The following is a 12,951-nucleotide window of genomic DNA, read 5'->3' on the forward strand; positions in this document are numbered from 1 at the left end:
AGGGACCATTTTGGGTCCCGAGGTTAAAACTTGTATGTTCATTTTAAAGGTGCCTCAAGGGTTAAGGTGGTACACAGGGCTCATATTTCCAAAGCTAGTCCGTACTGTGTCAAATGCAAACATGTGGAAGCTTCTCTCATTCACATGTACTGGTCCTGCTCAAGCCTTAACAAATATTGGAGCGAAGTTTTTCATACACTCTCTCGGGTGTTAAACATTAAATTGGAACCAAACACATTGATTGCTTTGTTTGGGATCATGGAAGGGGAGAAAAAGTTAACTATAGCAAAACAACGCACTTTTGCCTCCCTTCTGGCTCGACGAGCAATTCTGCTTAGGTGGAAGGATGATCTCCCTCCCACTCATACACAATGGCTGGAAGATATCATGTCATGTCCGTCATGTCCAGACTCTGTAAAGGCTTGGCCCTTGAGTACAGCTCAACTACGCTGCACACTTCTTTCTCACTCCTGGTGCAGGCTTTTGGTTTAACAGTGACCTTATGCTATGAGTAGTACTCTGGCAGTGACAGGGGAGGGATTGTTTTGTACACTGTTCGATTTCTCTTTTTGCTTTTTTTTTTTGATTATTGCACATCTCATTGGTGCATGCTGTGTTTGTTATACCATACTAATTTCATGTCTCTGTAATGGCTATAACGCACCGCACATTTGATATATTAAGAAAACTTCAATGAAAAAGATCTTGATGGGGCGCCGTTTAGCTCAGTTGGTAGGGCACGCGTCCCATGTGCAGAGGCTCTGCAGCGGACCTGGGTTCGACTCCAGGCCTGGGTCCCTTTGCTGCGTGTCACTTCCTGTCTCTCTCTCCCCGTTTCCTGTCACATCTTCAGCTGTGCTATCAATAAAACCATAAAAGGCCCAAGAAAAAAAGATCATGATTTAAAAAACACGGTAGTTTGAGGTGAAATTATAGTAAATTCACAGCACTGTTGTCTACTTTGGAAATTTAAGTCTGGTAAATGATGAATGTGGATTACACTCAATAGAACAGTGTTAACGTGCTTTCTCCAATCCTATGTGGAGTATCAGAACTCTGCTTCTTCTCTTTCCCACCCATGCACTTAGCTCAGGCTGAGCAGACCTGGGGCCTCATGTATCAATGTTGCGTACGCACGAAAACGTGGCGTACGTCATTTTCCACGCCAACATTCAGATGTATCAAAAGTGAAATGACCGTGGAAATGTGCGGTGCCCCACGCCAGCTTCATGGATGGCGCACGCACGTTTCTACAGCTATTGTTCCTTTGGCGACACTTAGAGGTGATGCTGGGAAACTGTTAATTATGTGAAAACAATTAATCCTCAGTGTAATGTGCACATCAGAGACACATTAATGGACAATTAACACACACGTGTTTGCAATCATATGGATGATGGATGACGCGCAAAGTGATGAAAAAATGGCATTAACAATGGCAGCCTTAAGACATCGCAAATGTTAATATCAGACGTGAGAGGGTGTTTAGAGAACGAGAAGATCTGTTGGCAAATGACGACAACTGGCTCATGATTCGTTTTAGGTTGCCGAGGCCAGTGTTACTGGAGCTGTGCGCAGAGCTGCGGCCGGCCGTAGAACGAAACACAGCCAGGAGCCCGGGGTTGTCCGTGCGCAATTCCCATACAATGCTGTTGAACAGGCCAACATTAAAGCGCAATTTGCAGCAAGAGCCGGTTTCCCTAATGTAATCGGAGCTATTGACTGCACACATGTTGCTATAAAAGCGCCATCACAGGATGGATTTGTTTTTGTCAACAGGAAACATTTTCATTTAATTAATGTTCAAATAATATGTGATGCACAAATGCAGCTCACCAAGGTGGCCTGGTTCAACGCATGACTCGTTCATTCTTACCAATAGCAGGGTTGGTAACACGCTGGAGGCTGGCACGGTGCGTAATGGGTGGCTTCTCTGTGAGTAAATAATGTATCGGTTTAATTGCGCCCCGAATGTAAACCAGCACAATGCCCGTTTGGGCACGTGCGTTCAAATATGTGTATTTGTTTTTCCCTGGTGAAAATAGAGCGGCAGAGCTATCTAACAAGCCCTTTATTGTCTCCTTGTGTTCAGTATTTGTGTCAATAAACGCGTGCGTAAAGTTGGAAATGTCACACTGCAGTAGCCACGGCGCACTTCTGCAGTCATTAATATAAGTGTGATCAGTCTTGTCAATCCTTTTAATGAAGTTGTTTTGTCCTTCTGTTTGTTTCCCACTAACGGTAGCACTTATATATTATTATTATTATTATTATTATTATTATTATTATTATTATTATTATTATATAAAAGCAATAGTGATTCAATCAAGTGGTGCATGAACAAAGGAAACTAAACCTATTTCACATGTTGTATTCCTCCTTCATTTGACTCCTGTCCCCCCGCCCGTTGTGGTCACGCTTCGGCGGTGGGCCGAAATCCTCCGCTTTACCTTCACGTCGGACCCAGGGGCGGCTGGTATGTATGGGCTAACAGGGCTAAGCCCTCCCTACCTTCTACAGTAAAAATGAAAAAATATTATTAAAAACCTTCGAACATATTCATTTTGAATTTTGGTTGAACCTAAAGCAACAACAGCACCAAAAAGTGGCAGAAAAAACCCAGGATATATGATATATCTTGGGTTTTTTCCTGTGAATGGGCTAAATGTATTCAGCCCAAGCACAGTAGCAAGCTTCCATTCACTTTTGATTGACAGGTGCCCTGCCACGCCCCCTTAATATGCTGCCCATTTGGGCTAAATTAATTCAGCCCAAAGGCTGACCTTCGGCCAATCACAGCGCGGTAGCAACAGTACAGTGACCTTCGACCTATCACAGCAGTACAGTGACCTTCAACCTATCACAGCGGGGTAGCAACAGTACAGTGACCTTCGACCTATCACAGCGGGGTAGCAACAGTACAGTGACCTTCAACCTGTCACAGCGCAGTTCTAGTTTGTAGTAGAAGTTGGAGAGCATGAAGAGAGCAACTGAAATATGGCAGGCATTAGCATGAACATGAATGAAGTTGATTATTTACTTTCTAATCAGTTTTCTTTAATGTCTTTGGAGGAAAAGTTAGAAGTGAAGAGATTGGGAGCACATCATCCAAACGATGTAAAAATAACACAAAAGGACAAACGGCAAAATCGTAACTTTTGTGTTACATGGTTTCAGCGAACGGACTGGCTAACGGCAAGTGTAGCGAGAAATTCACTTTTCTGTTTCCCATGTTTGCTGTTTGGAGGAGACACGGCTTGGACCCAACAAGGAATTGTGGATTTGAAACATTTGTTTGACAAAATAAGGAAACATGAATGCAGCACGAGCCACATTGGAAATGCCGTAAAGTTGTCATTGCTGGGTAAAGTAAACATCGCCTGTCAGCTTAATAAGGGTCACCGCATCGCTGTGCAGAGACACAATGAGCTGGTAAAAAAAAACAGACATTCACTGTCAAGGATTGTGGACTGTATTACATTTTGTGGGGGACACGAGCTTGCTCTGCGGGGGTCAGACGAATCTCCCACTTCACTCCAGCGGGGCGTGTTTCTGGACCTCGTCGACCAGTTCTCTTTTTTAGACAGCCAATTAGCCGATCACCTGTCAAACACACAGGTTGCAAAGTACACATCCAAGACCAGCCAAAACGAGTTGCTTGACTGTATGTTAGAGATTTATGGACAAAAACTGGCGGTTGAAATATCGCAGGCATCTTTTGTGGCTGTGCAAGCTGACGAGACAACAGATGTGGCCTGTGTAAACCAGTGCGTGATTGTGCTCAGGTACATCACTGAAGCCTCCATGGTGGTGGAAAGATTCCTCACTTTCTCCCCGTTAGTGGACAGAACTGCGGCGGGACTCGAGACACTGCTGCTGGAGAAGCTGCAGCCATATAAGTTGGAGAACAAACTGATCGCACAGACATATGACGGGGCAGCTGTAATGAGCGGTGCATCATCCGGCCTGCAGGCCAGGTTAAAGGAAACGTTTCCTCACGCACACTTTGTGCCCTGCTATGCCCACCAGTTAAACCTCATCATGATGCAGGCCTGCTCATCTCACACACCCGTCAGAATATTTTTTGCCAACGTCTCAGCTTTTGCAACGTTTTTCTCCAAGTCCCCAAAGAGAACTGCAGTCCTGGATGAAGTGTGTGGCAAGAGGATCCCAGCGTCAGGACAGACACGGTGGAACTTTAAAAGCCGCACCATCCACACCGTGTTTGACCACCAGGACACTTTAAAAGTGTGCTTTTGAAAAATACGGGATGATCAGTCTTGGGACAGCGTGTCAGTCCAACAAGCGCACGGCCTGTCCGCACTTCTGGGGGACGATAGCTTTCTTTTCTTTTTATCTTTTTTCCACTCTGCCCTCATGCATGTAGATATTCTCTACAACATTCTTCAGAAACGGACCACAGATTCTCTCAAAACGAGACAGGCCCTGGAGAATTTTTCGTGCTCCATACCGGAGCTGAAGGACAAGCTGACCACAGACGACAATCAGCCGCATCCAGATGCGGACACTGCCGCAGCCGCTGCAACGCCGCGCAGGGCGCGGCGCTCTGACAATGTGTCAGTAGCCACACAGTGCTGTGACATAATGATTGAGCAGTCAAAGGCTCGCTTTGAGAAAGCCAGGCACTTGGTGTCTTTCCAACTGATTGACCCTGAACTCTTTCCGCTGTTTAAGAACACTTTCCCGCAGAAGCAGCTGGACATTGCATGTGAACATTACCCGATGCTCTGCAGGGAGAAACTGAAAGGTGAGCTGATGGTGATGTACAGCAGTGTGGAGTTTGCAGACCTAACGTCCGCCATGTCACTGTTGAGGATGCTGACTGAAAACAATCTTCAGAGCACTTTTTCTGAAACACTGAAATTAACGCAAATCGCCATCACAACCCCTATGACATCTGCAGAGTCAGAGAGGTGTTTCAGTACACTGAAGAGGATCAAATCCTTTCTCAGAAGCACAATGGGACAGGACAGGCTAAACGCACTGGCTATGCTGTCCATTGAGCGGGAATTCATCCAAAAATCAGCGGACTTTAATGACATGGTGATTAACCTGTTTGCCTCACAGAAAGGCCGTCGATGTGAGCTGCTTTTTAAATAAGGTATGCCCAGCTCTGAAACAACTCTCTCTTCTACAAATACTGTTATTTTTGCTTTGGTTTTGTAAATAATTTTATTTCTGGTACTGGTATATGAAGAGAAGGAGAGACAAGCTGCACAACAACACCTGACAAGTGATATATTGTTTATTATTATTGCCATTAATGTTATTGTTATTATTATCATTATTATTGTTAATACTTATTCTGTAATCCTGTATGCTTTGGCAATATTGTGAACCAGAGAGAGAGAGAGAGAGAGAGAGAGAGGTAAATGAAGAGAAGGAGAGACAAGCTGCACAACACCACCTGACAAGTGATATATTGTTTTTTATTATTGCCATTAATGTTATTGTTATTATTATCATTATTATTGTTAATACTTGTTCTGTAATCCTGTATGCTTTGGCAATATTGTGAACCAGAGAGAGAGAGAGAGAGAGAGAGAGAGAGAGAGAGAGAGAGAGAGAGAGAGAGAGAGAGAGGTAAATGAAGAGAAGGAGAGACAAGCTGCACAACACCACCTGACAAGTGATATAGTGTTTTTTATTATTGCCATTAATGTTATTGTTATTATTATCATTATTATTGTTAATACTTGTTCTGTAATCCTGTATGCTTTGGCAATATTGTGAACCAGAGAGAGAGAGAGAGAGAGATTTTCGGCATCAGGCCATTCTTATATGTCTCCCCAGTGTTGCCATAGAGCACTTCCTAAGTAATAAGCAAGTAATTTCCCCCTGGGATTATTAAAGTATTTGTGATTCCGATTCTGATTCTGTTTCTGATTCTATAACAAAGTATACACTGTTGTTGCTGCAACTTGATATGATGCTACTGTTGCTGCTGTGTGAAGTATTGATAAATGTAATGTATTCGTTAGCCCACCCACCCAAAATCACCACCAGCCGTCACTGGTCGGACCATTTTTTATTTTTATTTAAGTGAGTGTGTGCTGCTCCGACCCCACAGCGTTCACTGCCTCACACACACACTCCCACTCACATTTCTGTTTTTGGGTGTTTATCCCTGACGAGAGGCTACCAAATAATACAGATCTTCGCGTCTCGACTTCATTTAATAGAGTTTCGAGCTCAGACTCGGTGAAGTTGCGCTTCTTCTCTTTACTCATGGTGTGAATCTGATGGTGCAGAGAGGGGAATCCCCGGCGCAGGCCCTATTTAAATTAATTTGCATATTTAAATTGGGGCGTGGACAGGGACAAAGGAAAAGTGCTTGGATCCATGCGTACGCACACTTTGATACATCTGATTTTTTTTGTGCTTATGACAGTTTCTGGATTCTAGCGTACGCCATGTTTCAGTAGGAAATCCACGCAAGTCTTAGTACATGAGGCCCCTGATCCAGGTCTGGAACCGAAAAGAATGTAGACTGAAGCTCACAGTTTGTTGACCCTCCTTTCTCAAACAGACCCCTGCTCCCTGCTGTGGCACAAAATATAGCCAGGTGCATCAAAGAGTTCCCTCACCACAGGCACTGATCTTCATTTCTCTCGTCTAGAGCTCTGTTATACTCACACTTTTGTCAGATTCTAGACTCCTCCGGTACATTTTTAAAAAATCTGCTGGTGAACTATGCCCAAGACTGAAACCCCTCGATTGCAATTGGATGGATATATATTTATATGAACACCTGAATATCAGCAATAAGCCTTATTGCATTGTCCTTGCTGCCATGCTGTCATCAGCATTTAGGTCAGAGCAGTGATGTGCCTGCGAGTACAGTCCCACACAGCTGCTAGTATGACTGCAGACCCAAGGAATCAAGCAGAACCCGTCTTATTGCTGCACCTTCATTTGTTAATATCCTGCAGCGGTAAAGAGACAATAATGTCCTCAGGGTCATTTCCCTGTCCACAGAGTGACACCTTGCAGCATTCTCCTAAACAACTGAATTAAGTGGGGACTTGATTTAAAACAGAAAAAACCCAAAAAAACAGCAAATATCTCCATATAGCTTGTCTGCTGTAATCCAAGTCTACAGAAGCTCCAAGATCACAAAGTGATCTGAAAAGATGTTATTTACACCCTCTTTAAAATGAAATCACTAAAGCTGCTAAACTGATAACTGATAAATAGCAGCTATGACGCTCAGACGAGGACTTGAAAATCGTTATTTCTTTCGCCTCATTTTATTGACGGAGATATGTCGAGGTTTTTTTCTTGTGACAAATGTACTTACTGTATGTTGCGTTGGATAAAACCGTCTGCTAAAGGCCCTAAATGTAAATGTAAATGTAAACCAAAAGTGTTAGTGTGCACCCTGTCTGAATTGAGCTCATTCAAACATTCAGGGTGTACATAACCTGTTTGCCAATGGATTTGGGTTCTCTGGGCTTCATCATCATACCAGAGGGTTAAAATATTTGGGGGAGAAAACATTGTACACTAGTCCTGACCACCAGAAAACATAAGACTGAAAGCGTTATTTTACAGAGTACATAGTTAAGGATAATAACTCCACCACCAAGTCGCTTTGAATGAGTGTTGAGCCACAGGAGAGAGAATGTGCTTCAAATCATGATCGTCTAGAAATAGATCACATGAGATGTACCGTTCACATTTTTCCATCTTCATGTAAGGAAATTAATTAAAAAAAGACATTGTAGACTAACTAGTAATAGAAGCATCTCAAAATGCAATCAATGTACATGGCATACATTGGCATTATTGATTACTGGACAAATACAATAATTATTATACAGCTGACAACTCTGATTACACAGGACGGGCTGTATGGAGCCATTTTATGATTATGAAGCTTCACCTGACTTTCCAGCAACATGGGGGTGAGCAGACAGAATTTTACGGTTTGGATGAACTGTTTCTTAAGCTCACTTGGACCTTAAAAGAAAAACCCTACAACCCATTTTAAACCTCGTTCCACTCATTGATGCAGTGTTAATGGCTTGTAATTTTAAGAGTTTGAGCTGCTGGCTCTGCCATAAGAAGTTGAACTCCCTCAGCTTCCGAAGGACATGACTCCACTGACATACTTATGTGCAGAATGTTAGGGCTAAGAATGAAGACTGAAGAATTACAGCAGATGGAGAAGCTTAAGTTTTGGAACAACTAGTGTTTCAACAATAAATCTTGAAGTTGTCAAATATTAAATTCATTTAAACATACTTTTATGATCTATTAATGGGTTTCTGTGGAGGCAAGCGTGGTCGTGGCGTGGCTGCGGGAGAGAGAGAGAGGTGGAGAGGGCTCAGGAGAGCAGCACCGGGTGAGTGATTGACTGCCTGTGGCCCCTGGTCCACACCACACATCCACTCGGCCCTCCCCTTCGCCCTGCTCTAATCCTCCCTATGCCTTTTCTCCATCCCGGATGCCAGCTCCGTCAATCACTCGCCTGGCGCTGCTTTCCTGAGCCCTCTCCCGCAGCTGGGCCTCGACCACGCTCACCTCTAGTTTCATAAAAAAAAAATGTGTATAACACGGACAAAAAGGTCTGATTTCAGCTTGTTAAATGTGAGTATTTTCTGTCTTCTTGTTCCTCTGTGGCAGTAAACTGGATATCTCTCGGTCGTGGACAAAACAAGACATTTTAGGATGTCATCTTGGGCTTCGGGACACACTTATTGGCCCTTTTTTCATAATTTTTCTGACAAAGAAATAATCGGCTAATCAACGTGGCCTTAAATCTCACCACTGCATCGTGGACAGAGACCCTCTCTGGGGTCTGGAGTAGACAAGTCGATGTGAGACAGTGAGAAAGGTGTAATTACTGGTTAGTCAACACACAGAAAATGACAGAACATGACACACAGTCTTCCTCATACACTTTCCATGATTAAAGTGGAGGCCACTATTTAACTATAAAGAGCAATGATTCTATGACAAAAGGGACATCATGGCTATAAGCCATGGTAGCTACCATATGGTTAACATCTAGTGTGTCCACCATCTTTTTTGACAGAGTAGAGGCAACAGACTTAAGTACTACAACACATGATTCCAGGATGGTTTTGGAACAACTCCCCCACATTTAATTTGCCCTCTTTTTTTCATTGTTTTTTGTGAAAGAAAAAAAAAGACAAAATAAAGACAACAAAAAGGTTAATCCTACAAAGAGACATTTTTTTTCTCTTAAATTGCTAACTCATAAATTCCAAATGAACACAGTCCAGTAGTTGTGACACTGGAAGCAATGCATACATTATCAGTCTTTCTCTCCTTGACTGATAAATGGGGACAAGGGCATGTGCGGGGGGGATGATATGTTGGAGGTCATACATAGTGGACAGACGAGGAGGGAGGCGGCCTGGTCTCCCACACCTCCACAATGAAGTCTCTTTGCGACAGTCTGTCAGTCTCAAAGGAGGTTGGGAGGAGAAGCAAAGGAAGGAAGTGAGGATGTAAACTAGGATGCTGCCAATCCAGCAAAGCTTTTCTCATTCCCACAGCCAGCTGGCTGCCACCCGGGTCATTGGTCCTTACTGGTACGTTCTCAATCTTCCTCCTCCAACTGTGCTGGAGCAACTTGGCTCAGCAAATGACTGGCTGGCTAGGGAGGAGCTGCTGCAATATCCTCTCAGCTAAAGACTGGGTACTAGGTAGAGAGAACGGGCAATGGGAGCAGCAGAAGGCCTGTTTCAGGTTTACAGGACTAGTTCTAACAAAGACAAGTCTTTGGCAGATGTTCATTAGTCACCTTCTGTGTTGAGTATACAGCAGTAAGTATCATCTATAAAATCCCTAACAGACCAGCATCTCATGGGATTACCTAACACTAAAGGCCTGATCTCTCAGTTCTGTCAACAAATCTGACAAGCACACCAACTCAAGACAGCAATATTGTGACTGTGCAAAGGTGTGAAAGCAGGGTCTGAACTTCTCCATCAAACTCTGCTTTTTAAAATTATTTACGGTTTTGAGTCTGATATTTTGGCCGGGTAATACATGATGTGATAGTGATGGTGCTCATGTTGTTAGATGGGAACCAATATCAAATATATTTATTGATGTGGAATCATTCAATTCCCAGTGAAGTCAACCATTTCAATGTACTCACGTAATTTAGGACAGTAAAGGTTCTAATCAAACTGTGAAATATCCTGCCTGCATTATGTACATATCTTCTTGTTCCAAAACATCACTAAGGGTACGGAAACTGTGTTTGTGTATATTTTCCGTGTTTGTAAGAATATTACGTTTTTTTTACTCATTATCATTGATAGTATTGGCACCAGCACAGATCCAGTTTAGGTCCAGCTTTACTTTACAACCAGCGACGAATCCATGAATGCCTGTGTGGAGACACTGAAAATCAGCAGGGAGGCAGTGAGATGCAGTCACAAGGAGGCTATGACAGATGTGGCCCTTCAGAACAGCTAGAACGACACTTCCCTTTAGTCATGACTGTAAGACAGGCAGTATGACTTTGGTGAAATGAGAGAAAATTCGAGGTCCAGCAGACCTGTGGCTGCTCTAAAGTCCCACATTTCAGGAAATATGCTCATTTTCAATCAAACCCACAGTTGGATAATAATTCAGTTTTTAGTCTTCAGAGATCGCTTAAAGATAGCTAGTCCAAAGATATATCTCTGTGCTATGATTGGTGGCATGACGAAAGGTTAGCCACAACAAAATAAACCTCCCAATAACTCATTATGACTGGCTGTGAGAGGTTCAAAGAGTCACCTGGCTTTTTGTTTACTTTGGACAGTGCTCAAACCTGGCAACCCTGCTCTGAGGACAAGGCGATGCTGTGCCCAGACAAGGCACCCAGCTGTAGTTAGTAAAGATACCATACCTAGCCAAAAATATCTTGTTTTTACATATCAATTAAATAATATAAAGTCAAACCAAGACAGCTTTGGAGTTTTTGGGGGGTGTACATTTGAAGTTTAGATGCAAGTCATAAAGCAGTTTTTGCTCTCTCTAGCTGTTATGCTAAGCTAGGCTAACCACATCAAAGACAAGTCAGAGGTACAAGCATGTTTAAAGCTGCACCAACCAATATTTTTGTATTAATGATTGATCAACTGACTGTGTGTAAAGTAAAAGGTGCCATTCGCTGTGATGAACCCACAGAGAACCACCACGCAGATCTAGTTTCCCTCTCTTATGTGGAGCATTTTTAGCTGCTTTTAGCTCCTCGTTTTGGTTTTGAAGTATTACCTTTCTGGTTTGATCTCAGCACCTTCATCAACCCTGTTGTTTTGCAGCCGTTTTCATCAATAAACCCGCTGCTCACAACTTGCCCAGCAACAAACATCTGATGGGAAAGTTAGCAACTAGCTGGTTAGGCAGCTACAGAATCAGAAATGTTCTCAGCTGAAGGTAGAGATTTAACAGACCTCAAAAGGAGAATGAATAGGGGATTTTAATTTGTCTGCTAATCAGAATACTGCTCAGTGTGAATGATGTAAGTTTTGCTAGCATGTTGACCATAACTTTATAGGTCCATGTATCAGTGCTGTTTATAGTCTATTCTGCCCCAAAGTACTCAAATATATCAAGTCATGCAGCAAAAAAATACTTATCAATATCAGAAGTGTCCCTTTATACAACCCCATAAATCACTGTGTAGCCAACAATAATTTGAGATGAAGTAGCCCAAGTTTATGCTGAAGTATTAGCAAAGAGGACTGCGACCTACAATCTACAACAGACTCAGATGATGACGCTGCTATTTATTTCATCTCTCAGCAAAGAAGGTGACCAGCAAGCCATTCTCCCAAAGCTTCAACACCACTGCTAAAGTAGAACTACACATTAGATGAAGAGTGAGTCAGTTTGTCCAAGTCACAAAAAGCATATCTCCACACAATCCTCAGGGTGCCTGGACCGCTTCAGTTTTGTTATATATCTGCTTCTGCCTAAAACTAGAAGAAGTACGAGCGGTAAGCAGGGAAACTATGTTGTTTTTGTGAATCAAAGCAACTGTTTTGTCTGGCTTGAGTCCGTCTCTTGAGAGAAGTGCAGAGGTGCTTTGAAGATTGGATTTGATATGAAAGGCCAAGATAGCAGCCCAAAGTCGAGAACTGTAGGAATAGACTAATGCTGGTATCTGGCAACAAGTGGATTCTCAGGGACAGAAGGGTTGAATAAATGTCATCATGACACATTAAAAAAAAAGAAAAACGGAGGAGGGATTGAGATACGTGTTGATGGAGGAAGGGGATAGATGATAACTGCAGTGCATCTCGGCTGTGCACGTTTACAATCCCAATCGATCCAAGGAGAGGAACGGGAGGTTTCGTCTGTTAAGACAAGAGTCTGGACGGATATAAGAGCGTTCAACCGTTCATATAGTGATGACCTGAACAGAGTAGAACGAGGTGACCAACAAGGGGAGGAAGTGCCGGCACAGCACTGGTTTTGGTATATTGGTTTTGGCTGCGGTTGGCGGGTCAGTCAGGGATGAATGGTCGGCTGTGGACTGAGGGGCTCCACTGGGAGGGGTCAGGGATTTCTTGTCATGCGGGGACGGGGAGGACGAAGTGGTCTTTGTGAGGTCTTCGTCTTAACTGCCGTAATGCATGGTGTTGCTGGGGATGACCATGGGTGAGGCCATGGAGATGGCAGCGCCCCCCATGGTGAACTGGTTGGTGACAGGATAGTAAGTACCGCTGCTGCTGAGGCCTGACTGGCCTGTAGTGGCTCCTGGAGGGAAGAACAAAGAATTACATTCAGCATTCCTGATAAAGATGCTTACATGTTACATTTCTGTTAAGGAACATGAATGGATTTCATTGTCTGTACTGTGGTATTTTCACGTATATAGTCCAGAGGACACGTGATCCAAATATCCTTGACTGACTTTTTATAACAATGAAGAAAAAGTCAGAAGGTTGTCCATCG

At 43.2% G+C, this 12,951-nt stretch overlaps 2 protein-coding genes across 6 annotated transcripts in view; one reads left to right on the forward strand and one right to left on the reverse strand.

Moving 5' to 3' along the window:
* Positions 1-4,367: 4,367 nt before the first annotated feature.
* LOC115575596 (uncharacterized) lies at positions 4,368-5,135 on the forward strand. The gene has a single exon (XM_030407800.1). The coding sequence runs from the start codon at positions 4,378-4,380 to the stop codon at positions 5,119-5,121; it is 744 nt and encodes a 247-aa protein (XP_030263660.1). The 5' UTR covers positions 4,368-4,377; the 3' UTR covers positions 5,122-5,135.
* A 3,712-nt stretch (positions 5,136-8,847) lies between these two features.
* The window catches only part of carm1 (coactivator-associated arginine methyltransferase 1), a 41,058-nt gene continuing 36,954 nt past the window's right edge, over positions 8,848-12,951 (reverse strand). For 4 of the 5 annotated variants that reach the window (XM_030407776.1, XM_030407775.1, XM_030407774.1 and 1 more), the window contains one exon: positions 8,848-12,753. In XM_030407776.1, coding sequence (XP_030263636.1) covers positions 12,614-12,753 — 140 coding nt within the window. In that variant the 3' untranslated portion in view covers positions 8,848-12,613. The remainder of the gene's footprint in view (positions 12,754-12,951) is intronic. The other variant, XR_003982693.1, reaches the window with a different exon arrangement.

This window comes from Sparus aurata, chromosome 23 (assembly GCF_900880675.1).
Source record: "Sparus aurata chromosome 23, fSpaAur1.1, whole genome shotgun sequence".
NCBI classification, from domain to species: Eukaryota; Metazoa; Chordata; class Actinopteri; order Spariformes; family Sparidae; genus Sparus; species Sparus aurata.